At 42.5% G+C, this 24,030-nt stretch overlaps 2 protein-coding genes across 6 annotated transcripts in view; both read right to left on the bottom strand.

Annotated features, from left to right (window-relative positions):
• Positions 1 to 2,090, bottom strand: part of LOC149436958 (uncharacterized) — a 37,318-nt gene extending 35,228 nt beyond the window's left edge. Inside the window, exon 1 of one of the 2 annotated variants that reach the window (XM_089661298.1) lies at positions 1,842 to 2,090. In XM_089661298.1, coding sequence (XP_089517424.1) covers positions 1,842 to 1,890 — 49 coding nt within the window. In that variant the 5' untranslated portion in view covers positions 1,891 to 2,090. The remainder of the gene's footprint in view (positions 1 to 1,841) is intronic. The other variant, XM_089661299.1, reaches the window with a different exon arrangement.
• Positions 2,091 to 8,153: 6,063 nt separating this feature from the next.
• TACC1 (transforming acidic coiled-coil containing protein 1) overlaps positions 8,154 to 24,030 on the bottom strand; it is a 162,376-nt gene continuing 146,499 nt past the window's right edge. For all 4 annotated transcript variants that reach the window (XM_089661296.1, XM_089661293.1, XM_089661297.1 and 1 more), the window contains 6 exons: positions 21,951 to 22,027; positions 20,733 to 20,776; positions 16,680 to 16,840; positions 16,491 to 16,597; positions 15,803 to 15,923; positions 8,154 to 14,170 (listed from right to left, as the gene is read on the bottom strand). In XM_089661296.1, coding sequence (XP_089517422.1) covers positions 14,102 to 14,170; positions 15,803 to 15,923; positions 16,491 to 16,597; positions 16,680 to 16,840; positions 20,733 to 20,776; positions 21,951 to 22,027 — 579 coding nt within the window. In that variant the 3' untranslated portion in view covers positions 8,154 to 14,101. The remainder of the gene's footprint in view (positions 14,171 to 15,802; positions 15,924 to 16,490; positions 16,598 to 16,679; positions 16,841 to 20,732; positions 20,777 to 21,950; positions 22,028 to 24,030) is intronic.

Below are 24,030 nucleotides of genomic sequence, written 5' to 3'. Positions count from 1 at the left end.
TTCTCTTGAACCAGCCAATATTCGGCCTGTGTGTATAGGGCTTAAGGCTGCTATAAGGACACGTTAGAAATCATTTTTTTTACAGGGACATACATATGTAACATACAATGGACCATTGAGCTCTTTAACCCTTTAAATAACCCTGTTAGTACAGACACGGTTAATCATGGTGAACCCCCCTCCTTAACATTACATAGAAGGGGAAAGCTTAGTCACATTTTTATAGGATTTTTTCAGCAAATAAAAAAGGTGAGTAGCAAATTTTAATATTTTTTTAAAGGTTTTGTTATGTGAAAAGGGATGTGTAACATATATAAAGTGGCTGTTATCACAATTTGGCTGCAACAATGGAAATACACTTTAAAAGATACCAAAGAGGGTGACTGTGATCACTATATAATGGTCACTACGTTGCTTGCATATATACAGTGCTTAAAATCAGTCATTTGTATGTAAAGCCCAGTACACACTATAATAAAATTGGACGAACTATTGTCTGATTTTCCACAAAGGTGCTTATCATGATGTAACTGACAACAGCTTTACCTTGTACGGAAATTCTCAACCAACAAAGGCAAATGTACCTACATACAGCAGAAGAGGAAGTGTGGGGTCGTTCTTTGCTTCTGATCATGCATGGCTTTTGTTTTTTGATTAGTTCCGTACGATTACTGTACACATTGAATGAAAATCGGTCATTGTGTTCACATACGCAAACAATTTTCTAGCTTGCACCCTCGCTTTTTGTCGTCCGAATTGATCGGAAAATCATCAAAAGCACTATACTAACGAACAGATAATTCAACCGATTGTTCCTCGTGTGGAAATTTTCATACAAGTTTCTTATCGTGTGTATAGGCTTTTATGTCAGCTGTGGAAGTAGCAATTGGACACAACCACGGGGGATAATAATCACTGGCCTGGAAAATCGATTAAATTAAATGAAAAAGGTAAAAGGTGCCAGGTACCCCCACATGAGTCTCTCTTTGTCATGGACAGTTACTTCGTTTCCAGCTTTTTAGTTGTCTTAGATGAACATCTGCCCCTATACGGTCACCTGTAAATTAGATCTCATATCATCTTCCTCCATGACCTAAATTACTATTATGAAGGTTGGCTATTCGGCAATACACCACTGACTACACCAGCTTCTTACTACTTCGCATGATGGTGGTACTTTTAGAAATCATGGGCATCATGGTCACTTGCATAGACAACCATGTGTAGTTAAAGGAGTATTAAACTTTCAACAAGAATATACAAACCTTTCCAAATGTCCCCAAAAATTTTCTCATCCTTATAATTTTTTAAAAAGCAGCCTTTTTCTATTGCTAAACAAATCCTGAACATCCAGATAGTCTCCAGAATGTTGAACAATTTTTGATTCCTGTTGTTATTGCTTCCAGATAGTGCAAGAGACATCTGCAATGGTTCCATTACTTGAGAAATCCACATAGCATGCACTCTGAATTTATCCATCAGAATAGTGTTAATGTTTACAGAATTAAGGAATTTATCCACCCAAATATGACAAATTTTTAGTTTTGGTAAATACTGGTGGGATGGGTAAGCCAAAGGTGCCATATATCTCTTAGTGATGCCAGCCAGAAGATCTTTGTGGAGGGCTTGCACAGCCCTTAGGAGTCATTATAGATTCAGGAGAAGTGAGACCTTATGGCCTGAAAAAGGGGAAAGGGCAGAAATGCCGAAGCCCCCTAAGAGCTATAAGGAGCCAGCGGATGCTTCATCCCACTAGTGATCACTCGCAAGTGAACAATTCATTTTTGGTGTGCTTACCCCTTACACATGGTACAACAAAACTGGAGTGAGATTGCACTTACTGCTCAGAGGTAGAGCGAGGACCAGGCTGAGGAGGAAAAGGGCCTTCATGGTGACACCGGTGCCTGCGGCAACCTCTTCTAGCACAGGAGCTGGAAACTAGGCTGCTGGTGTGAGTGTCCTGTTATAGGATTAGACATCTGACTGTCACACGATTACAGATGGAGATGAACTTAATACCACCTACAGGTACTAAGAAAAGGGCAGCGCCGCGGCCATCTGCACACTCAGCGAGACAACACAGCCAAATAGAAAGTGTCCTTTGATGACAAAATGTTCCTCTACTGTAGCCAAAAGCACAATTCAGCATTTTCTGTGGGATTCTTTACAATGACACAAAAGCTCTCATAGAAATTGGTTAGAAAACACACAAAGAACACAGTGTGGGGCATTGTTCACCTCCTGATTGGTCAGCACACAATCCCAAAAAAAGAAAAGATTTGTCTGCAACAAAAGTAATGCAGTGGCCAGCTATCAGAGACTAGAACTTGTTACATTCCCATTTTCATGATTTTTTTTATTGGATTGTAAAATATTTGCACAATGTTGCAGCACACAGAATAAAAAAACAGTACAAGTTGTTGGTAATTCTATACAGTAAGATTGCACCACACACACAACATTTTAAAGTGTACATCTCCAGCCATAGAGAACATGATTTTTAATGTTAAAACCATATCAGACACCTTAAAATCTTCTTAGATTTAAAAAATAAGCAGGCCATTCATTTTACAATCTGACTATACAACCTGCTTAGAGATAAATTCACAGATATCTACATGTATGGGCTCACAGAAGATCCAATATGCATACACTTTAGATGTGGTTGCATGAAATATTGCCTGGATAGGTTGGAAAATGGTGCATTAGATTCTAACAAGATTTTAAAGCTTCTCTTCTATCAATTTTCCACCATTTTGATTATAACTTTAGGTTGGGAATTTGTCTAGGAGAGGAGACATCATCGTCTATGATAGGATCACAAGCTGTGGATATTGTGCTATCCAACTGTAATCACCAAGATCCCAACCGTCCGTGTGAAAGGGCCCTGAAAGTGAACAAAGGACCAGGCTAGGAACATACAGGTATTTAGCGTATATATGTAAGTGTTTATGTTATATATAAGTGTATGTAAAGCCCAAATATAGAGAAGTATGGGAATATTTATATATATACCGTATTTTTCGCTCCATAAGACGCACCTGACCATAAGACGCACCTAGGTTTTAGAGGCAGAAAACAGGGAAAAAAAATTCTGAACTAATGGACTGCAGACATAGTACAGGAGATGACCAGAGACTGCGGACAGTACAGGGATGACCAATGACTGCGGACAGCACAGGGATGACCAGAGACTGCGGACAGCACAGGGATGACCAGAGACTGCGGACAGCACAGGGATGACCAGAGACTGCGGACAGCACAGGGATGACCAGAGACTGCGGACAGCACAGGGATGACCAGAGACTGCGGACAGCACAGGGATGACCAGAGACTGCGGACAGCACAGGGATGACCAGTGACTGCGGACAGCACAGGGATGACCAGTGACTGCGGACAGCACAGGGATGACCAGTGACTGCGGACAGCACAGGGATGACCAGTGACTGCGGACAGCACAGGGATGACCAGAGACTGCGGACAGCACAGGGATGACCAGTGACTGCGGACAGCACAGGGATGACCAGTGACTGCGGACAGCACAGGGATGACCAGAGACTGCGGACAGCACAGGGATGACCAGAGACTGCGGACAGCACAGGGATGACCAGAGACTGCGGACAGCACAGGGATGACCAGAGACTGCGGACAGCACAGGGATGACCAGAGACTGCGGACAGCACAGGGATGACCAGAGACTGCGGACAGCACAGGGATGACCAGAGACTGCGGACAGCACAGGGATGACCAGAGACTGAGGACAGCACAGGGATGACCAGAGACTGTGGACAGTACAGGAGATGACTGCTGACCTTTGGGGAGGGAGGGGGAGCGGGTACCTGAATTTGACAGGTACCCGCTCTTACTTCCGCAGTTTTTCTTTGATCTTACCTGTTCCTCTATCCAGCCGCGCGCTGTCTTCCCGGCTTCTGTAGTGTGGGCGCTCGGCGGACAGCCGGATGCCCAGGGCGCATGCGCGAGAAGCGCTGCGCTTTGTGATTGGTCCGGCGGCTTCTGGGATCTGTCATGTGTCCCAGGTACCGCCTTACCATTCACAAAGAGCACCGCTTCTTGCGCATGCGCACTTGGGACCCGACTGTCACGCACACTACAGAAGCCGGGAAGACAGCGCGCCGCTGGATAGAGGAACAGGTAAGGTTCCACTGCAGAGCTGAGCGGCCGGCCCGGTATTCTGACACGGCGGCGGTGGAAATACCGGACCGGCCACTCTATATTCGCTCCATAAGACGCACTGACATTTTCCCCCCTTTTTTGGGGGAAAAAAAGTGCGTCTTATGGAGCAAAAAATACGGTATATATTTTAAATCATACGTACCTAGGTGGATGTCAGCCACCACTGTCTGCGCTGCAATCTGGGGGGGAGCAGGAGCACCTAGCTCAGGCACTCAGCAGATCGGCAGGTGCCAGTCCAGGCTCCTGGGTGGATCCTGACCATATGGTTACAATATTTCCCCAGCCTAGACCCGATGAGTGATGTCAGCCAAAAGCGTACTTTAGCCCACTGCCAGCTGAAAATGGGTCACAGGAGTGCAGAACCACTGTACTCCCGTAATCCACAGGGGAAGTACAGCCAAACAAGCTTTGGCTGTACTTCTTTAAAAGGATATGTTCACCTTTTTACAAAAAATAATAAATTAACATTTTTTGCAGGTAAAAAAATGTGCATTTATTATTTTTTATTTCTGGAGCCTCTAAAGCATTGCACCAGTGATCAGCAGATCGCTGGTGCCATGCAGGTCTCCTGCAGACCTGTCCGTACTAGATATACGAGCAAGCAGATATACTGACAGGACGATTCAATGAACTACCATGGCGCTCTACAGCACTGTGATAGTTCATTGAGAACTACAAGCCAAGAGCTTCAAAGGCTGTTGGGACTAGTAGTTAATTCATTTACAGAACACTGTGACTGAATGACACATCTGGGCGTGTGGAGCCCCGCACAGGCGTGGTTTTTTTTTTTTTTTATGACAGCCAGCAGGAAGGAGAACATCCCCCATTCTATTAGTGAGGTCATTCATTCTTTGAAAAACAGGTGGCAATTATTGCCCTTATTTAAGGAAGGAAGGCAGCAAATGTTGTACATGCTGGTTACAGTGCATTTCTCTCTGAAATTCTGAGGAAAATGGGTCGTTCCAGACATTGTTCAGAAGAACTGCGTACCCTGATTAAAAAGTTGATTGGAGAGGGGAAAACATATAAAGAAGTGCAGAAAATGATAGGCTGCTCAGCTAAAATGATCGCAAATGCTTTAAAATGGCAACCAAAACCTGAAAGACGTGGAAGAAAGCGAAAAACTACCATTCGAATGGATAGAAGAATAGCCAAAATGGCAAGGACTCAGCCAACAATCAGCTCCAGGAAGATCAAAGAAGGTGTAAAGTTCCCTGTGAGTACTGTTACAATTAGAAGACGCCTATGTGAAGCCAAGCTATCTGCAAGAAGCCCCCGCAAAGTCCCACTGTTGAAAAAAAGACGTGCTGAAGAGGTTACAATTTGCCAAAGAGCACATTGACTGGCCTAAAGAGAAACATTTTGTGGACTGATGAAAGGAAGATTGTTCTTTTTGGGTCTAGTGGCCGGAGACAGTTTGTCAGACGACCACCAAACACTGAATTCAAGCCACAGTACACTGTGAAGACAGTGAAGCATGGTGGTGCAAGCATAATGATATAGGGATGTTTCCCATACTACGGTGTTGGGCCTATTTATCACATACCAGGGATCATGGATCAGTTTGAATACATCAGAATACTTGAAGAGGTCATGCTGCCTTATGCTGAAGAGGAAATGCCCTTGAAATGGGTGTTCCAACAAGACAACAACCCCAAACACACCAGTAAACGTGCAACATCTTGGTTCCAGACCAACAAGATTGATGTTATGTAGTGGCCAGCCAAATTCCCGGATCTCAATCCAATAGAAAATTTGTGTGGTGACTTTAAAAATGCAGTTTCTGAGGCAAAACCAAGAAATAGAGAAGAACTGTGGAATGTAGTCCAATTATCCTGGGCTGGAATACCTGTTCACTTTTTTCAACACACTGCTATTATTTTGAACACAACTGTACGTAGGATGTACCGGTATATGGGTGTAACATGTTACGAAAGGTGAACTTATCCCTTGTATGTCATGCCTCACTAAGCAAATCTTTTTTGGGAATCTGTTGCAAAAAAATGTTACCAGGAGATCCTGCCAGTAACAGTCCTTCCTGTTTCAGGCTGACCGCGCTAAGCCACTCCCTTGAAATCAACAGCACCGTTGTCAGTATACCATATGCACTCCTTCAGTTGGCCATTGGGCTACCAATCAGATCTGCAGGAGGCATGTACTGTCCTGAAAGGCAAATGCAAAGCAAATGTAGATCAGAAATTCTGACTTTGCGTCTGCATGTCTGCTCTGGGTTGGTGGCAATACTGAAACCAAAACACAGCCGGACAACTAGCATTTTCAGGAGGAATTTAGAAATGGCAGCTTGCATATATCTTTTACTACAGGTTTCTATAGAGGACCTTCCCTTCACCATCCCGGTCCCTAATCTATAAACATTTAAACCTGAAATAAACCGGGGAAATAAAGTCACACTTACCTATATCCTTGTGACGTTCTACATACTTGCCTCATTATTCCTACCTCTGTACTGCATAGGTCCCCATGCCGCCATTTTTAAAAATGCACATAATACCCCATCTATGCGATAGGAAGCGCATTATGTCATGTGCTTCATCTTGCACGTGCATTGTACAACACCACAGGAACCTGTTGGGAAAAAATAAAACATTCCCCAACATCTTGTGAGATCTTGGGGAATGGTTTTCCCCAAACCAATGCCAGTAATGTCTTCCAGCCCATGCATGAGATGAACCGCTTCATCTTGTACAAGTACAGTATGTCAATACTGCCCAATCTCGCAGTTTAGGTATGGAATTTACCAGAAGGCAATGGTGACGTTGTCTTCCCAGGGGCATCGGTGCAGCCAGGGCTATGTCACCACTGCCTTCGGGGAAACCAGGAAGTAGGAAAAAATTATTATTATTATACAGTATTTATATAGCGCCAAAGGGTATGCTCAGCGCTGTACAGTAACAAGGGGGACAGAACATGAGACAAGACAGTAACAATACACTACACGAGGGGTTCGAGGGCCCTGCTCTTTCGAGCTTACAAACTAGGAGGGAGGGGAAGGTGGTACAGGAGGAGATGGCTGTGGGGGATGGAGTGGTGAGAGGAGTGGAGGAGGTTAGTTGTTAGGTGAGGTCAGGTGTTAGGTGAGGTTGGGGTAGGCTTCCCTGAAGAGGAGAGTTTTCAGGGTGCGCCTGAAGGTGAGGAGGGTAGGTGACAGTCTGATGGATTGGGGTAGGGAGTTCCAGAGGATGGGGGAAGTCCTGGAGAAGTCCTGCAATTGGGCATGGGAGGAGGAGACCAGGGAGCTAGAGAGTAGGAGGTCCTGTGAGGAGCAGGAGGGCACGGGTAGGGTGGTATTTGGGTATCAGGTCAGTTATGTATATCGGTGGCGGCATTGTGAATGGCTTTGTAGGTCAGAGTTAGCAGTTTGAATTTGATGCGTTGGGCAATCGGGAGCCAATGAAGTGATTGGCAGAGGGGGGAGGCAGATGTGGAGCGGTTGGTGAGGTGGATGAGTCTAGCCGCTGAGTGTAGGATTGACTGGAGTGGGGATAGCGTTCGTTTGGGTAGGCCAGTGAGAAGGGAATTGCAATAGAAAAAATGGTAGTATAGCACAAAAAAAAAAAGAACAAAAGAAAGAAAGAAAAAATGTTAGGTGATTTTAGATCAGCATAGATGTTATGTATAGATGCAGAGATGCATGCTGATGTGAAATTTAGGGTAAGGGGATAAAGGTCCACTTGAAGCTGCAGCTTTCTGCTACCTGCCTGTTCTAGACCTTAGTTGTCCTGCTGTGCCCGGTCTGGGCCCCTGTAGCATTGGAATCATGAAACATCAAGGACCACCAGCTATTCCCAGGGCTCTGTTGGCAGTATCCATGAATTTCCTTGTTTGCTATTGAAGATAATTTTGTCAAAGAGCAGCCAAGTACGTCTCCCATCCCATTTGAACCTCATTTATATAGAAGCAAGCATCTGAATACAAATAAAGACGGCACACACTTAAGCCAGTTTTGAGACGCCATTTATACATATTGAACAAACAAGGAAAATATATATATATATATGCGTTCATATATTAGTCAACATCTTGTTTGATTCTGTTTGTGTGAGAATAATCAAGTATTTGCTGAAACATATAAAAAAAGTCTGCTGTATAGAAAATATACCGTGGTTAAATACAGTATATATGCTTATGAAGCCAGGTTTTATTTTCTTTTCCTAACAAGCTATGACTCGGCTCCGCAAAAGGCAAAGGTTATTTGGCTTCCATCTACCTGGAAAAATATATCCTTTATAATAGAGTTTATTTTTGCATTTGACAGTAGCAGCAGAAAAATGATGAGCCTAAAAAAAGGCCACCATCACTTTTTCTGAATAAGGCCATTAGAACTCAGCTGTTCCATCGTTAGTAGGTTTGGCTAAGGGGCAAAGAGGCATCAATACAAATTGGTGAGGGAAAACTACTACTCTCTAGCCTACAACTAACCATCTGTTTTTATTGAATACAGTATTTATTACCTATTAAGAACTGCAAGAATTCACTGCGCTCAGTGGTGAAATGTTGATGTATACTGTAAGTAGTGAATACTTACACAAGCTGGACACATCCATTACGTTTATAATACAGGGATAATTTGAATCTGCTATACTGAGAAATTTTAAAGTTGAACTCCAGACATCATCTAATATATTCACAAGGACCCTCTTCCTCAACTTATAAAGGCTTTAATGTCCATGCTTCCTTGGGGATGCTATAACAGAGTAATACATATGTTATTTAAGGGGCCCACAGCCTCATCTTCCCTCCAGAGCTGGCATGTAAGCAGCCAACCATATTATGGAGGTACAGCCATGGCTGCAGGTTCTTCATTGTACAAGAAGACATAGGTGAGAGGGCTATGACAAGATGGTCACAAACCAGAAAGAAGAGTTACTTTGGAGGACCGGTCACAACCAGAACTGATGAGGAGTAGGGGATGAGCTTGGGCGTGTTCAGATCAAAAAACAGAAAGAAGAGTGGCTTTGGAGGTCCGGTCCTCACAACCAGAACTGACGAGGAGTAGCTCAGGCATCTTGAGATCCTAATCCAAACCCACATGTGTGAGCCTGCCAGGAATCGGTCACTGTACTGGTCCATTTATAAGCAGCCGAGCATTCCTTGTATATGTACAGCTATGAGGCTGGGAATGTTCCGGCTGCCAATGAATGACCCAGTAGAGCTTCCTGGTAGACTCGTTCACATGGGTTCAAACTAGGTTCTGAACATGCCTGGGCTCTTCCCTAGCAAGGAGGAAAACCACAGGGCCTTGGTTTAAGATAGTGGTCTCCAATCTGTGGCCCAAGGGCCAGATGTGGCCCTTTGCTTGCTTTTATCTAGCCCTTGGGCCATTATTCCCCCACTGTCAGCAACAGTGGGGCATAGTTCCTGCCCCTGACACCGACAATGGGGCACTATTCCTCCAACTGACACCAATTATGGGGCACTATCAGGGGTGGACTGACAACTCATGGGGCCCCCGGGCAATATGGGATCATGGGGCCCGTGTCCTTGTCCAAACTCAAAAAAACCTATGAAAAAGGTACCGGGGCATCTCATGGGGCCCCCTACTGACCCCAGGCCCTCGGGCAGTGCCCAAATTTCCAAATAGTCAGTCCGCCCCTGGGCACTATTACTCCTACTGACACAAACAATGGGGCACTATTCCTCCCCCTATTACCAAAAAGGGAACACTGTTTACTCCCACTGACACCAAGACATTTTCTACTCCTGCTGGCCACAGTCCAGGCCTTCTAAAGTTTTAAGGACAGTAAAGTTGCCCTTTGTTTTGAAAGTTTAGAGACCCCTGGTTTTAATATTACTCTGTTATAAGTCATCACCTAGAAAAAAAAAGTTAAATCCTTCATCAGCTAGAGAATGCTACTAAATGACCCATATTTTGCTATATTTATTTGAAGCCATTAATTTCAGCTGTTTAGTGAACAATCGTTACTTCTGGAGATGAATTGCTATTAAAAATCTCCCCTGTAGCTCTAGCCTAATAAGGTGATTGCAGCGATTAAATCTCTCAACAGTATTCAATTAGAAATCACCCATATGGCTCCACCTTTAGATGGTTTTCCCAAAGGGACAATGAAAATGTCAGTTTCTCTCACTGGACGCAGTGCAAACTTAGGTAATGAACACCATCTACAAAGTTCATTCATTTCATTTATCTATATCATACAAAAAAAAGTCTCACTCTCAAATCAGCAGCAGTGCATCCTTGGTTGGTTGTGTAAACCAAGATAAGTGAGCAGCTCATGAAACAGTCCTTGGGTTGGGTGACATGCTTGTCTAGTTCATATAACTTTTCTTGCCTGGGATGCACAGTAAAGGACCATTTTATTGGGGGATTAATGGAAGGCTGCTTTTACTCTTCTGTTGGTGAGAAACACCAAGATTCGGGTGGCTCATGAGGCTTACAGAGAAAATGTATTAAAAGCTGTGCTGTCCTTGCTATGTCAGTGCTATGCTCAACTAGATCTGTCACGTCTCTGGTAGAAGGGGGAAATACGTATCTGTGATACATCTTATACTCCCCAATGTTGTTCTAGTAATACTAACTTAACGTATCTATATCTCAAGCAGGGGCATACAAACCACTTGATGTAACCTATATTAATAATGCCAAGGTCTAACGGTTTAATGTTTGTACTTCTGTTCTGTTGCAGAACTTGAATAAAATACTTGAAACATAAAAGCTGTGCTGACTGGCTTTCCATATGATGTGCACACCAAAATATCAATTACATCTCCTGCTATTTTGGTATACAACTATGCAATTTCCAAAGGGATTCTTTGGTTGGACCTTTCCTTACCAGAGTTGGAGGTTGTTGGGACTCGCATGGTTCTGGATCCTGGTCAGTACACAACTGTGCAGACTCCCACACACTGACTTGACTGCCCCAGAATTGGTGCTGCTCTCAGATGATGGCAGCTTCCAGCACAGTACAAGAGTCTCAGGTTAGCCAGGTAAGGAGAATCGAACAGGTTCGCTTCAGAAAAAAACATCTCAGGAGAAGAATACAGGAACAGTTGACTTGTTTTACAGGTATATGATCCAGGGGTCGTCTTCCTCATCACTCTATTGCTCCATGAGTCATGGACCGTGAACATGCATGGGCATAACAGGTGCCCCAATATCTTCTATTCTCATTTTGTTTCTAGGTCAGTAACTCAGCAAGTAGTGAGGAAAGGAGATGGATGACAGTCCCAGGACACACATCTTCAAAAACAAAATAACAAGGGCAACTTCTGCATTTGTCACTTGTTGGATTCCATTTAAAAAGTGCATGTCTGGGCAAAAAAAAAATCAGCACATTTGTGCAATAGATGCACATTTACCGATGTTTTGTCTCTTTAAAAGTACTGCAAATACAGAAAAATAGCTGTTGATCCTGCCAGAAATTCAGGGGGCTCCTAACTTCCTGTAATGAGCTGACAACCCTGTCTCTACTGCACTGAAATCGTATGCTGGGTACACACGGGACATTTTTTTTTCATTCAATCCAATGGGCTGAATAAAGAAAAACTTACAGATTGCTGTACTAGCACATGTGATGTTAGTATGACTATCTCCCCACTGAGCTATTGTGTTCTGACAGGGGGACTGGCCCCCTGCCAGAACACAGTGATCAGCACTGCGAGAGATGATTAGATGCTGGTTTTCCAGCATACTTGTTCAACAGAAGCCGGTTGTGAGACCAGCTTCTGTTGGATGAGAAGCTGTACACAGGGGCTGAAAGTAGGCCTGTTCCTACCAAACCGACCATTTTTGGCCTGTGTGTACCTAGCTTTAATTGATGTATCAACCCTACCTGGGTCCTCCCTTGCTGGACACCTACCAATTTCCATAACATAAAGGGAGGTGTTTTATAGTCCAGCAGGGGAGAACTGGCTGACAAAACTGACTGGGTATTCAGGGCAGCAGAAAGAGAGTTGTCAGCTTAAACAGGAAGTTAGGACTTCATTTATGGCACATCAACAGGTTTTCTGTTCCTGAGGCATTCGTAAAAGGATAAAATATGGGGAAATGTATATTTATTGCAGAGATGTACTGCATTTTATTTATTTATTTTCTTGGCACAGACATTCGGGCTTAAAAGTGTATTGATAAATTTGGCCCTGTAAGCAGGACAATCATTTGGGCACATTCAGAGATGTTTTAGGCAAATATATTGTTGTCAGCTGCAGGTAAGTGTAGATAGACAACATGTCTACTAACAATATTGGTATTTTAGTGAACTGTACGGTCTGTACCTTCGTGTAGTCTGTGCACTGATATAACATAGAACTATATTAAATACTGCTGTTTTTTATCTCATTGCACTTTTGCACAGCAACAACATTTTCCAAAAAACCGAATCTGAATATGTTGTTAGCTTGCAGCACTGCTATTATGCTAAACACCCCTCCTAAAATTGGCCACGCCAAGGTTGGTTCATATTTTGCTAATACCTGCTTACTTATCTATGATCTATATCACAGGTGTCAAACTGGTGGCCCTCCAACTGTTGCCAAACTACAAGTCCCATGAGGCATTGCAAGATTGACAGTTACAAGCATGACTCCCAAAGGCAGAAGCATAATGAGTCTTGTAGTTTCACAACAGCTGGAGGGCCGCCAGTTTGACACCCCTGATCTATATGGTCTTCTTAAGGATAAACTGGGTAGACTAACCCCCTACCGGATCTGACTTAGGCAATCTAAGCTTGTATGTACAGATGACATTCTAGGTGTTGTAGTTCCACAGATGGGAAGCCTGCACAACCATTGCATTCATTCTAAGGTTTTGTTTTAAAGGGACTTCCTTTGAAACAGCAGCTTTGTTTGCTGAAGAGCAAAATACAGCATTGAGAGACTATTTGGTTTAATTAGGGGCAGCGAAAAAAATGGACTATGATGTGCAATGCACTGTGGCCTATGCCAAACAATATAATTTAACTCTACTGTTGCCAAATCAGTGAGAAATTATATCTGATTGGTTGCTTACGTTACTGCACTTTGCCCAACTCGGTTTAAAATTGTAATACTTTACACGCCTTTAAAAAGTGTGCCATGACACTCCAACTGCACTCCCACACTGCACTAAGCTGTCTATTGGTCCAGCCAATATTATATGCCTATTATTATTACAAGACACATGTAAATCCTTCCAAATCCTCTTATAAGATCCTCTGATGAGCAAGATTTGCATCATGTGTGGCAAATGTGTACAACGACGGCTGACTCTCACAGTTATCCTTCAATGAGCATACTATAGATTGTCAAACGTTAGTAATGGGTTCTTTCCCACAACACAACATACATGTAGGCTCTTCTTTCGACCTAAAGGAGCTTCTAGAGCCAGTCTTCCAGTTTCCCATCAGCGATGCAAATAGGATTTGCTGCACAGTAAAAGCTATTTCTCATTAACACATTTTGCTTTGGGTAATTCTGCTGCTTAGCGGGCTTAATTCCTGTCCATCATCCCCTTCGATTGGGTACTTCTGTAGCACTGTTGCACTATAGAAGGTACTTCTGTAATAAAGACTGCTAAAAGGCTCAGTGGACTGTAAATTGAGCTTGCAGGTTAAATTAATGGGAAGCACAATATGAGCACCAACTACATTTATCAAGAACAAACTATGCAGAAATATCACATGACCAAGCTGGTGGCATATATACAGGGAATGGAGCTTTTACTGGCCCTGCTGCCCAAGGAGAATCCACTTATCTGATGTTAGAAAAGGAAAAGTCCACCAGTAATAGGTCAGAAACCATACGCAGTGTGCTCTTAATATCTTGAAATGGAGAAGTACACTTCAAGTTGCTGTGGGGCTTTTTTGCTTTTTAACTTCCATGACACATGCTGATTGGCTGACACGTAGAAAGGGTGGGGAATGTCATACTGGAGTAGTGAGAAAATCATTGTTCAGTCATTCTTCCCCATTTTGGCAATCAGCTCATCACAGATCTTGGTCAGTTCTTCTATTTCCTGGTTCTGAAAAACAAATATTAATATGAATAAGTTACATTTTAAATCAGCTTCTGACAAATAGGCAGGTCTTAAATAATGGCAGCCACATTGTAAATGCAGAAAGTGGTTGTAAAAGGAAATAAAGACAAAATGTTTAAAAAGTGTCTATGATTACCTGCTCTGTGCAATGGAATTGCACAGAGCGGCCCTGAACCTCCTCTTCTAGAGTCCCCCACTGGCGCTTCCAATAGGTGCATTCGTGGGCTTGCTCCCGAGCCTTGCAGTCTGCATCTATTGACACAAACAGCAGGATTTGGCCCCCCACTCCCTTGTTACTGGCTTTGATAGACAGCAGTGGGAACTAATGGCTCCCACTGCCACAGCAAAGCCTGTGAGACCTGGAAGTGATGAAAGAGAAGAGCTGCAGATGTGCACAGCGTGGATTGAATGAGAGCTCAGGTAAGTATAAGGGGGGTGAGGGGCCAATACCGATGCCTAACGTTTTTATATGTTAATGTAGGGAATGCATTAAAGGTAAAAAATGTTAGGCATTAGAACCACTTTAATTGTATGCACATAAACACAATACAATTGTAGCACTACCCTCTTAGGAGTTGCTGAAGATTTATTTGGGTTCCTCTATAGTCCTGCACAGTCAGACAGCACACATTTTCCACAGACCTGCATTCCAGAGACAGTAAACAGTCCTTGAGCTTGGTTTTTAAGTTTTATTAGAAGAATTGAACCTGGATGAGGTGATGGGTGTATGGGATTCCCGTTTCTAGAGCAGGGGGAAGTATCAAGGAACTGATCTGCAAAGCCTCCTAACCAAAATATGATCCCTCTAATGTAAACCCAGACTGCTACTCAGTCTTTCTCTCTAAAAATTGCTAACTAGTTCCCCCTGGGTATCTAGATGAATGCTACACAATACCCAGTTTTTTTGGTAAAATATCAAGGATGAGGTCTCATCAGGTAAATAGATACAATATAAGTGAAGCCTCAAAATTATTTGAGCATGTGAGTCAGCAAGAATCGGCCAAAATTTAAGCAGTGTTTAGCCAGCTTATTTCTCCACCACAAATCATCATGATAAAATATGTGGTCTAAGCATATTTTAATGTATAGATGTGAAATGCACAGAATAACATTTATCCTTCTTAATTGGTTCTACTCTACGGGAGTAACAACAGTCGGACCCATTTAAGAAAATGAAATTGAGAGGAAACTTGCCTGGAGGCCATCTTTAGGCCTTGTTCACACAGGTTTCGCCTTTATAGGAGCAGTGTGTACAGCAAGCTTCAAGTAGTTTAGAAGACTTTAAAGAAAACTCCAGTATGGGGGAATCTTGGAATGATGACGTTCACCTAGCCGCTCGCAGTAATCGTATGCAAAAAATCCAACAGGCTGGTTCCATCAATCAACATCAGTACAACCAGCCAGCCCATAGATGGATCAAATCTAGGCAGGTCCCTACTGAAAAGGCTGAGATTCGATCCATCTATGGCTGGCTTAATAGAGGTGCACACGAGCACCACAAGTTTTCTGCGCTTGAGCATTGTTGTTACCCAGAAAATATTTTAGGCCAATACAAGTTCTTTTAAACATGTCAGAGGCAGTTTACCAGATATGCTGCTGAGATCTGAAAGCACCCACCTTCTGCTGCAGTGCTCTTTCCAAGGACTCCACTTTCATCTGCTCTTTTCTCAGACTGGCTGACAGCGCTGCACCCTCAGCATTGGCCTTGGTCCGCACCTGGGCGATTTCCTCATTGGCTCTAAGACAATAAAATAATTGGAAATATATTTTTCTGCATAAGAGTTTCTGAAGATCCTTCACCTTTTTATCTGGTAAAGATGCTTCATTGTGTTCTATCCTCTTTCCTTCAAACAAATATGTACAAAGTAGAGGAAGGAAGAGTCTACATTTTAACCACATAAAGCAAAGACTTGGACATCACATGTGGCTCCTACTGCCACTTAAAAGTTGTTTTCTCAGTCACAAAGAACTCCCTGTAATAACATTGTGCTTGTGATGATGCATACATGGCTGCGCCATCACAGCCTGTGCTTTGTGACTGGGAAAGGGTACACAAGGTGGATAGAAACAAGACATGGGCACTGGTATCAATCAAAACCACAGCGCTGGTGGTGCTGGTGTGGTCAGAAGCTGTACCAGCGCATGAAACTATTAGGCAACTGATTATTCTAACTCAAGTAAAGAAAAATAAATTTTGTGGTTTTTAGCTTTAGCTCGGAATTTAGCTTTGACTAAATATTGCAAGGTTTACTACCAGACTTAATTGCCAAATCTTGCATTGATCAGATTGGACAATGGCACTCACTTGTTCAGCTTTTCCTCTGCGTGCATTTTCAGGGCCTGGTACCTCTGCTCCTCCTGCTTCACCCGGGCTAAATAATCCTGGGCACATTTCTTCAGAGCCTCTTCATTCTGGAACAACCACAGAAATGGTCAACACAGCAGTCCTTTGAACATCAACCACCTAATGTCTAGTGATATCAGGACATTATACCTTCTTGAAACCTTCTAGGACACCTTTCAGATTCTCATATCTTCTGAAAAGGTCAGACAGAGATCTCTCCACCGAGTTCAGATCAGCCAGGGCTTGGTCTTTCTCTCGAGTCACTTGTTGTAGGCTCTTCTGAGCACTCGCACTACTCCTCTGCTCATCCTCTGTTACAGAAACAATGGATCCTATTTAGTGTAATTTATACAACAGAACTTGGCAGAAAAGCTGTAGCCTAAAAGCTGGCCAACAAAATTGGAAGGTATCTGAACATCACAGTGGCTACGTTGTTAGTACTTCTCCCTTGCAGCACTAAGGTCATCTGTTCAAATCCCAACCATAGCACTACCTGCCTGGAGTTTGCATGTTCCCCCTGTGCCTCTGTTGGTTTCCTCTGGGTATTCTGTTTTCCTTCCACACTCCAGACATGCTGGTAGGTTAACTGGAATCCATCTAAATCAGCCCTAGTATGTGTATGTATGAATGTGAGTTAGGGACCTTAGATTGTAAGCTCCTTGAGGGCAGGCACTGATGTGTATGTACAATATATATATATATATATATATACACACATATACACAGGTGAAACTCAAAAAATTAGAATATCGTGCAAAAGTTCATTTATTTCAGTAATGCAACTTAAAAGGTGAAACTAATATATGAGATAGACTCATTACATGCAAAGCAAGATAGTTCAAGCCGTGATTTGTCATAATTGTGATGATTATGGCTTACAGCTCATAAAAACCCCAAATCCACAATCTCAGAAAATTAGAATATTGTGAAAAGGTGCAATATTCTAGGCTCAAAGTGTCCCACTCTAATCAACTAATTAAGCCATAACACCTGCAAAGGGTTCCTGAGCCTTTAAATAGTCTCTCACAATCGTAAGAAAGACTGCTGATCTGACAGCTGCGCAGAAAACCATCATTGACACCCTCCATAAGGAGGGAAAGCCTCAAAAGGTAATTGCAAAAGAAGTTGGATGTTCCCAAAGTGCTGTATCAAAGCACATTATTTGAAAGTTATGTGGAAGGGAAAAGTGTGGAAGAAAAATGTGCACAAGCAGCAGGGATGACCGCAGCCTGGAGAGGATTGTCAGGAAAAGGTCATTCAAAAGTGTTGGGGACTTTCACAAGGAGTGGACTGAGGCTGGAGTCAGTGCATCAAGAGCCACCACACACAGAAAGATCCTGGACATGGGCTTCAAATGTTGTATTCCTTTTGTGAAGCCGCTCCTGAACAACAAACAATGTCAGAAGCGTCTTTCCTGGGCTAAAGAAAAACAGACCTGGTCTGTTGCTCAGTGGTCCAAAATCCTCTTTTCTGATGAGAGCAACTTTTGCATTTCATTTGGAAACCAAGGACCCAGAGTATAGAGGAAGAATGGAGAGGCACACACTGCAAGATGCTTGAAGTCCAGTGTGAAGTTTCCACAGTCTGTGTTGATTTGGGGAGCCATGTCATCTGCTGGTGTTGGTCCACTGTGCTTCATTAAGTCCAGGGTCAATGCAGTCGTCTACCAGGAGATTTTGGAGCACTTCATGCTTCCTTCCGAAGATGAGCTTTATGGGGATGCTGACTTCATTTTCCAGCAGGACTTGGCACCTGCCCACACTGCCAAAAGCACCAAAACCTGGTTCAATGACCGTGGGATTACTGTGCTTGTCGGCCAGCAAACTCGCCTGACCTGAACCCCACAGAGAACCTATGGGGCATTTCCAAGAGAAAGATGAGACCGAACAATGCAGAAGAGCTGAAGGCCACTATTGAAGCATCCTGGTCTTCCATAACACCTCAGCAGTGCCACAGGCTGATAGCTTCCATGCCACGCCGCATTGAGGCAGTAATTGCTGCAAAAGGGGCCCAAAACCAAGTACTGAGTACATATGCATACTTATACTTTTCAGAGGTCCGATATTGTTCTATGTACAATCCTTGTTTTATTGATTGCATGTAATATTCTAATTTTCTGAGATTGTTGATTTGGGGTTTTCATGAGCTATAAGCCATAATCATCACAATTATGACAAATCACGGCTTGAACTATCTTGCTTTGCATGTAATGAGTCCATCTCATATATTAGTTTCACCTTTTAAGTTGCATTGCTGAAATAAATGAACTTTTGCACGATATTCTAATTATTCGAGTTTCACCTGTATATATATATATATATATATATATATATATATATATATATATGTAAAGCTCTACATAAATTGACTGCTCTACATAAGTACCTGAAATAAATAAAATTAAATAAATCTGAACACCAGGCAGCATATAATCCTAGCTATACACATAGCAATATGATCATTTGATATAATGATCAGTTTGATAAAAGAGTAGAATCTATTAGACACGGATTACACCATGCAACCATTTACTTGTAATAAATAATTACAAGCAGGCATACCTGGCAAAAGAAGAGACAGAATACCTAATGGAGAAGTACACCAAAATCGCTTTTGGCTGTACTTCTGTGGATCACAGGAGTGCAGTTTGTTCTGCACTCCTGTCACCTGTATTCAGCTGACAGCAGGCTGAAGCCTGCTGTTGGCTGATGTCATTGAGCCGGTCCAGGCTAGGGAAGGATCCCGATTTAAAAGTTGGGATCCACCCCACAGTATGGAGCGGCACTTGGCTCAACCTCTCAGCGATCCACTGAGAAGCTGAGCCAGCCACTCTCTTCCCCTCCAAAGCCCAGTGCTCCAGTGGGCTGGGGGGGGCAGAGCAGACACCGGTGACTAACAGTCACCGCTCTCTGCTCACATCAGCGGCGGGAACTCAGCAATCAGCGGTCATGCCGAGTTCTTACCCTTAGAGCCAGCAGGGACAGATACAGCATCTGGGCGATGCTGCATCCGCCTAGGTAAATATGATGTAGAAAAAAAAAAAAAGATCCCATGCATCTCAACTTTCTGCGGTCCACACCACCAGACACCAAAATATTTTCCAAAAAAAAAAAAAGTCTGCTGGTAAACCAACGGTTCCAAAAGTATTGGTCTCTTGTGTCCCCTACAACACTCATTGGTTCCTGCTGCAGACCTCCACGTCAATAGTGTGTCCTATAGAGACATGGAAGTCAGCGCTATAGGTGTTGTAGGGAACCAAGAAGAATGACAATCCTGAAAGTGTTAGCTTCCCAGTGGATTCTTGAACTTGAACGTAGCATGGCTCTTGAACGTAGCATGGCTGTAAGAAAGCTTTTGCAGCTATGCATGTTTCTATTTTTTATTCTTATAACTAGCAAAACTCTACTTATTAACAAACAATGTTAAAGAAGTGTACACTCAGTGTCCTGACAAACATTGTTTGGAAAGTGCTTCAAAATTTTGTTTGCTTTTTACATTAGGTTTTGGAATCAGAGGATTTTCCCATGCAAAAACCACATACACTCTTAGAAATTTGTTAGAAAAGTTTCCACCCTGCTCCTTCAAGTTTTTGATATCACTGCTGACAAAAATTAACATTAATTTGACACTGATTATTAGAAAATGATTAATTTGAATAAACTTCCACTAGTGTATGGCCAGCTTCAGAAGAGTATGTGTTGGAGGAGGGACAGAGAGTAAAGACCAATACATGTGTGCACTGGAAATGGGGTCTGTTTGGGGAATTTGTGTGCTGGAGATGTGATGTCACTGGGAAGCACCAAGAAAGGGAAAAATTGAATGTAGAGAAATGGCCACATAAAAATAGAAGAGAAAAATGATATGATACAGAATGGTAGTGTCGCTTTAAAGTAACTTTCACTAAAATAAAATTGGCAAAAAAGATTTCCCCTGGAAAGAAGTTAGTATTGCCCCCTCCCCCCCCCCAAAAGACTCTTCAGAATTCAACATTTCCAACTTTCTAGCTCAAGATGCATTTGGCTAAAAAGGTAGGGAATAAGAACGGGGGCAAAAAATACATTTTATTGTTCAATTAAAAGACACAAAATGTAATGTTCGACCCTTTAGAACGTCACCCTTGGGGATCACCCTTTGCAAACATCATGACATTCTATACTGTTCTTATATACAGTAAGTGATAATCAGCATTATAGGACCTCTCACCGATCATCTGTGCGATGGTTTTTTCATACTCTGCAACGATCTTTCTGCAAAGCAAAGGAAATAAAGATCACATATTATATTGGCAAGGCTTATTCCACATCACTACATAGTGTGAACGTTCTGAATGCAATTGCTCATAACAATCCAGACTAGCTGTCTTTTTTTGTGTTTTCTGCTCAGAGTTAGAGTTAAGCCTAGAGTTCTTAACCTTTTCACAATTACGGACCCCCCAATGGATTGCACCCATACCCTCTTCACTAGGCTGATGATCAGATACCAGTATGACTTCAAAGTATGTCTCTAGCTTGGTTTTACTTCAAATATAGATGACTAGAAACAGAACAGCTAAAGGAAAATCAAAAGGATTTTATCATATCTATTTATATAAAAAATGAAAAATCTTTTTACACAACTAGTGAGATTTTTGCTGTTTTTTGTGCAAATAAAACACGGAAGAGAGAGGTTCAGTTGCTGACTATAGTACTCATATGGTACACATCATGTCAATTTATCCACTGTGATTTCAGGTTCAAGAATGCAGAGAATCCAGTTTCTAAAGTGTTTTTATTTATTCAGAGATCCATTCCTATACCACTATCATTTAGCTCCCAAAGCCCCAGTAAAGCGCATCTAAATCCAAAAGCAAAATTCTAATATACTGCAGCTTGGATGTGGCGGTTGCATTATTTTTCTTTTTCATGGAAAACATTATTGGCAAGTACAGACAATACTGTTCTCTCCAGAAATGCAGTGCCCTTGTCACTTTATGTGGGTTGAAGAGAAAGCAGATGTCTTTCCTGTGTCAATGATACCATCAATTCACTATACAATGGAGCAGACATTTTTTATGTCCAGCCTATCAACTATGACTCCCTCCATAGACACAGCTGTAAAATAAGTGTAGATATGGGACAGGAAGTGTGTTATCTGAAGAATTACCAGGTAAAAATAAAGGAAAAAGAACTGGTAAACAGCAATATATTATATTTTTGGCTTTGGATTTAGATACGCTTTCAGAAAACTTAGACAAAAATATACTTCAAGAGCCTGTACAGACAAATAGAACAAGACTCATAATAGGACAAGACTCTTAACTTGTGTAAAACTGACTATTTCCCTGCAATGTCATCGTTCACGGTTTGTAGACTGAAAAAGTGTCGGTGAGGTATAAATGCCCATGTGGGTCAACAGTAAGAGTGGATAAATCAGGCCGCATACCTCATTTCCAGCACCTCTGTGTGACTCTGCTCGTAGCGTGCTTGCCAGTCCTTCACTTCAAGCTCCTTCATTATAATCTTTAGATTAAATGCAGAGAATACAATATTATGCCTGGGTTGCAGATAATGGAGTTCATTTATGACTGGACGAAAGGGAATCAATTGTGTTGCCCACAGTACCCAGTCAGATGTCAGCTATCTGATTTTTGGTTAGGTTAGAACATGACATCTACACTTACTGCGTGGAAACTGCTTTTTTGCCATTTCCCACTTGAGAAATTGTCCTTCACTTCCAGAGACAAAATAGGAAGTGAGAGAAAATTTCTACAAAGTGAGGGGAATTCCCCTTGTAGGGAATTGTCACCAAGACACATTTTCCCATTCCCTTCACTTCCTGTAACTGTGAAAACGCTAAAAATGTTGGATTTCCCATCTGTAAGAGAGACTATCTTTACCAGGACAAATACAGAGGATGACTCTCCTCTAGAGATTCTGGTCATCCTGACCAGCACTGAAATTAGCCATGTACGCCTCCCTTTCGATAAGGTCATTAGTACTTGGTGGTGCCACTCCAGGCTGAGATGTAGAGACCCATTGGCACTCAGGATAATAGGGATGCCAACGTAAGAAAAACTCATCCATGCGTTGCTCACCTTAGCCAATAATAGTATGGACGCGTACATGTGAAAGCCTAAATCATTGCCACTCCTTGGGCCATACCCCCTGACATGTTTCGCCCCACCAACAAGGGCTCAATCCTAAATTGAGATTAGGCCCCAGTGGGTGAGGCAAAACAGGTCAGAGGGTATGGCCCAAGGAGTGGCAATGACTTAGGCTTTCACATGTACGTGTCCATACTATTATTGGCTAAGGTGAGCCGCAGTTTCAAGCTAAAATGTACACCTTCCTTAGGCTATAAAAATTCCCAGCGTGTGTCCTCAGCTAAAAACTGACAGCTGTTTGTAGTTCTGCAAAAGAAAACCCACAGTTAAGGAAGTTCGTATTTATGTATATAGTTTATCATGATGGTCATTATTATTGCTACCAAAACTGTTTTTATTTTTCATTTTTACTGACCACCTCTTTCGGCACTTGCTTACTGTGAAACAAGTGAGAGGGCATAGAATTTACACTGAGGACCTAAGATCTGAGATGCTAAAAAGACGAGGGAACTACAGAGAACACAGTAGCTATCTGGAAAATGAATCTTAAAGTGGTAGTAAAGTCAAGAATTAGAAAAAACGCTCACAGGCAGGGTTTGCATAACAGAAGAGACACCAGAGATCTCTTCTGTCATAAATAACCCCCTTTACCTGCTTGTCTGTGGGTAATGTGAGATCAGCCGCACATGTGCAGCTCAGATCAAACTTTTGGCAACCACTGTGTGCCACAGTGGTGTGACTCCTGTGTGCAAGTGACCAGGGATACGAAACCCAGAAGGCGCAGGGCTGGAGGGCTCCATTTGTAGGTAAGTCTGCCATAATGTGCTAGTATGCAATGCATACTAGTACATTATGACTTAAACCTGCAGGGGAGCCCAGTTGTTTAAACGTATCAACCAGACTTTACTGCCACTCTAAAACTGAATTCCCTGCACTGTTGCCTCTCTTCCTTGACAACTTCTGTCCATAGCTCTGGTCCCTAGTAGTGTAATGGCATCTCAACTACTACCTTGATTTAGACACACTTGTTTTTTAAGATCAAGGAATGGCAGCAGGAAGTCGCTGAGGGGCTTCATCAAAGTTTGGCTATGGGGCCCTATAATCTGTAGTTCTATCTTGGATTACTACTCCTAGCACTCAGTCTCATGCATTGTTTATTGAAGGTGAACAATTATTTCTGGATGCTGCAAGCAACACAAATGTTTTCCCAAAATTTCTTCCAGTTGTAACCATAGTAAAAAATTGCTGTTGATGAGAACTTTTTAAAATGAAACGAGTAAACAACGAGACAATTCAACTAAAATGGGTTAAAGCATTTGTGAGAGAAGCAGTAATGGCAAATGTTTCAAATACCATAGCAGGTGAAATACAGCACTGACGAAGAGCAATTTTGTGAGATTTAGGTTGGTGGCGCATGGG

The sequence above is a fragment of the Staurois parvus genome, unplaced genomic scaffold, assembly GCF_062004578.1.
Source record: "Staurois parvus isolate SC_StPar_1 unplaced genomic scaffold, SC_StPar_1.0 ptg001328l, whole genome shotgun sequence".
NCBI classification, from domain to species: Eukaryota; Metazoa; Chordata; class Amphibia; order Anura; family Ranidae; genus Staurois; species Staurois parvus.
The sequence above is the reverse complement of the archived record's forward strand: the minus strand, read 5'-3'. Positions and strand labels throughout refer to the sequence as shown.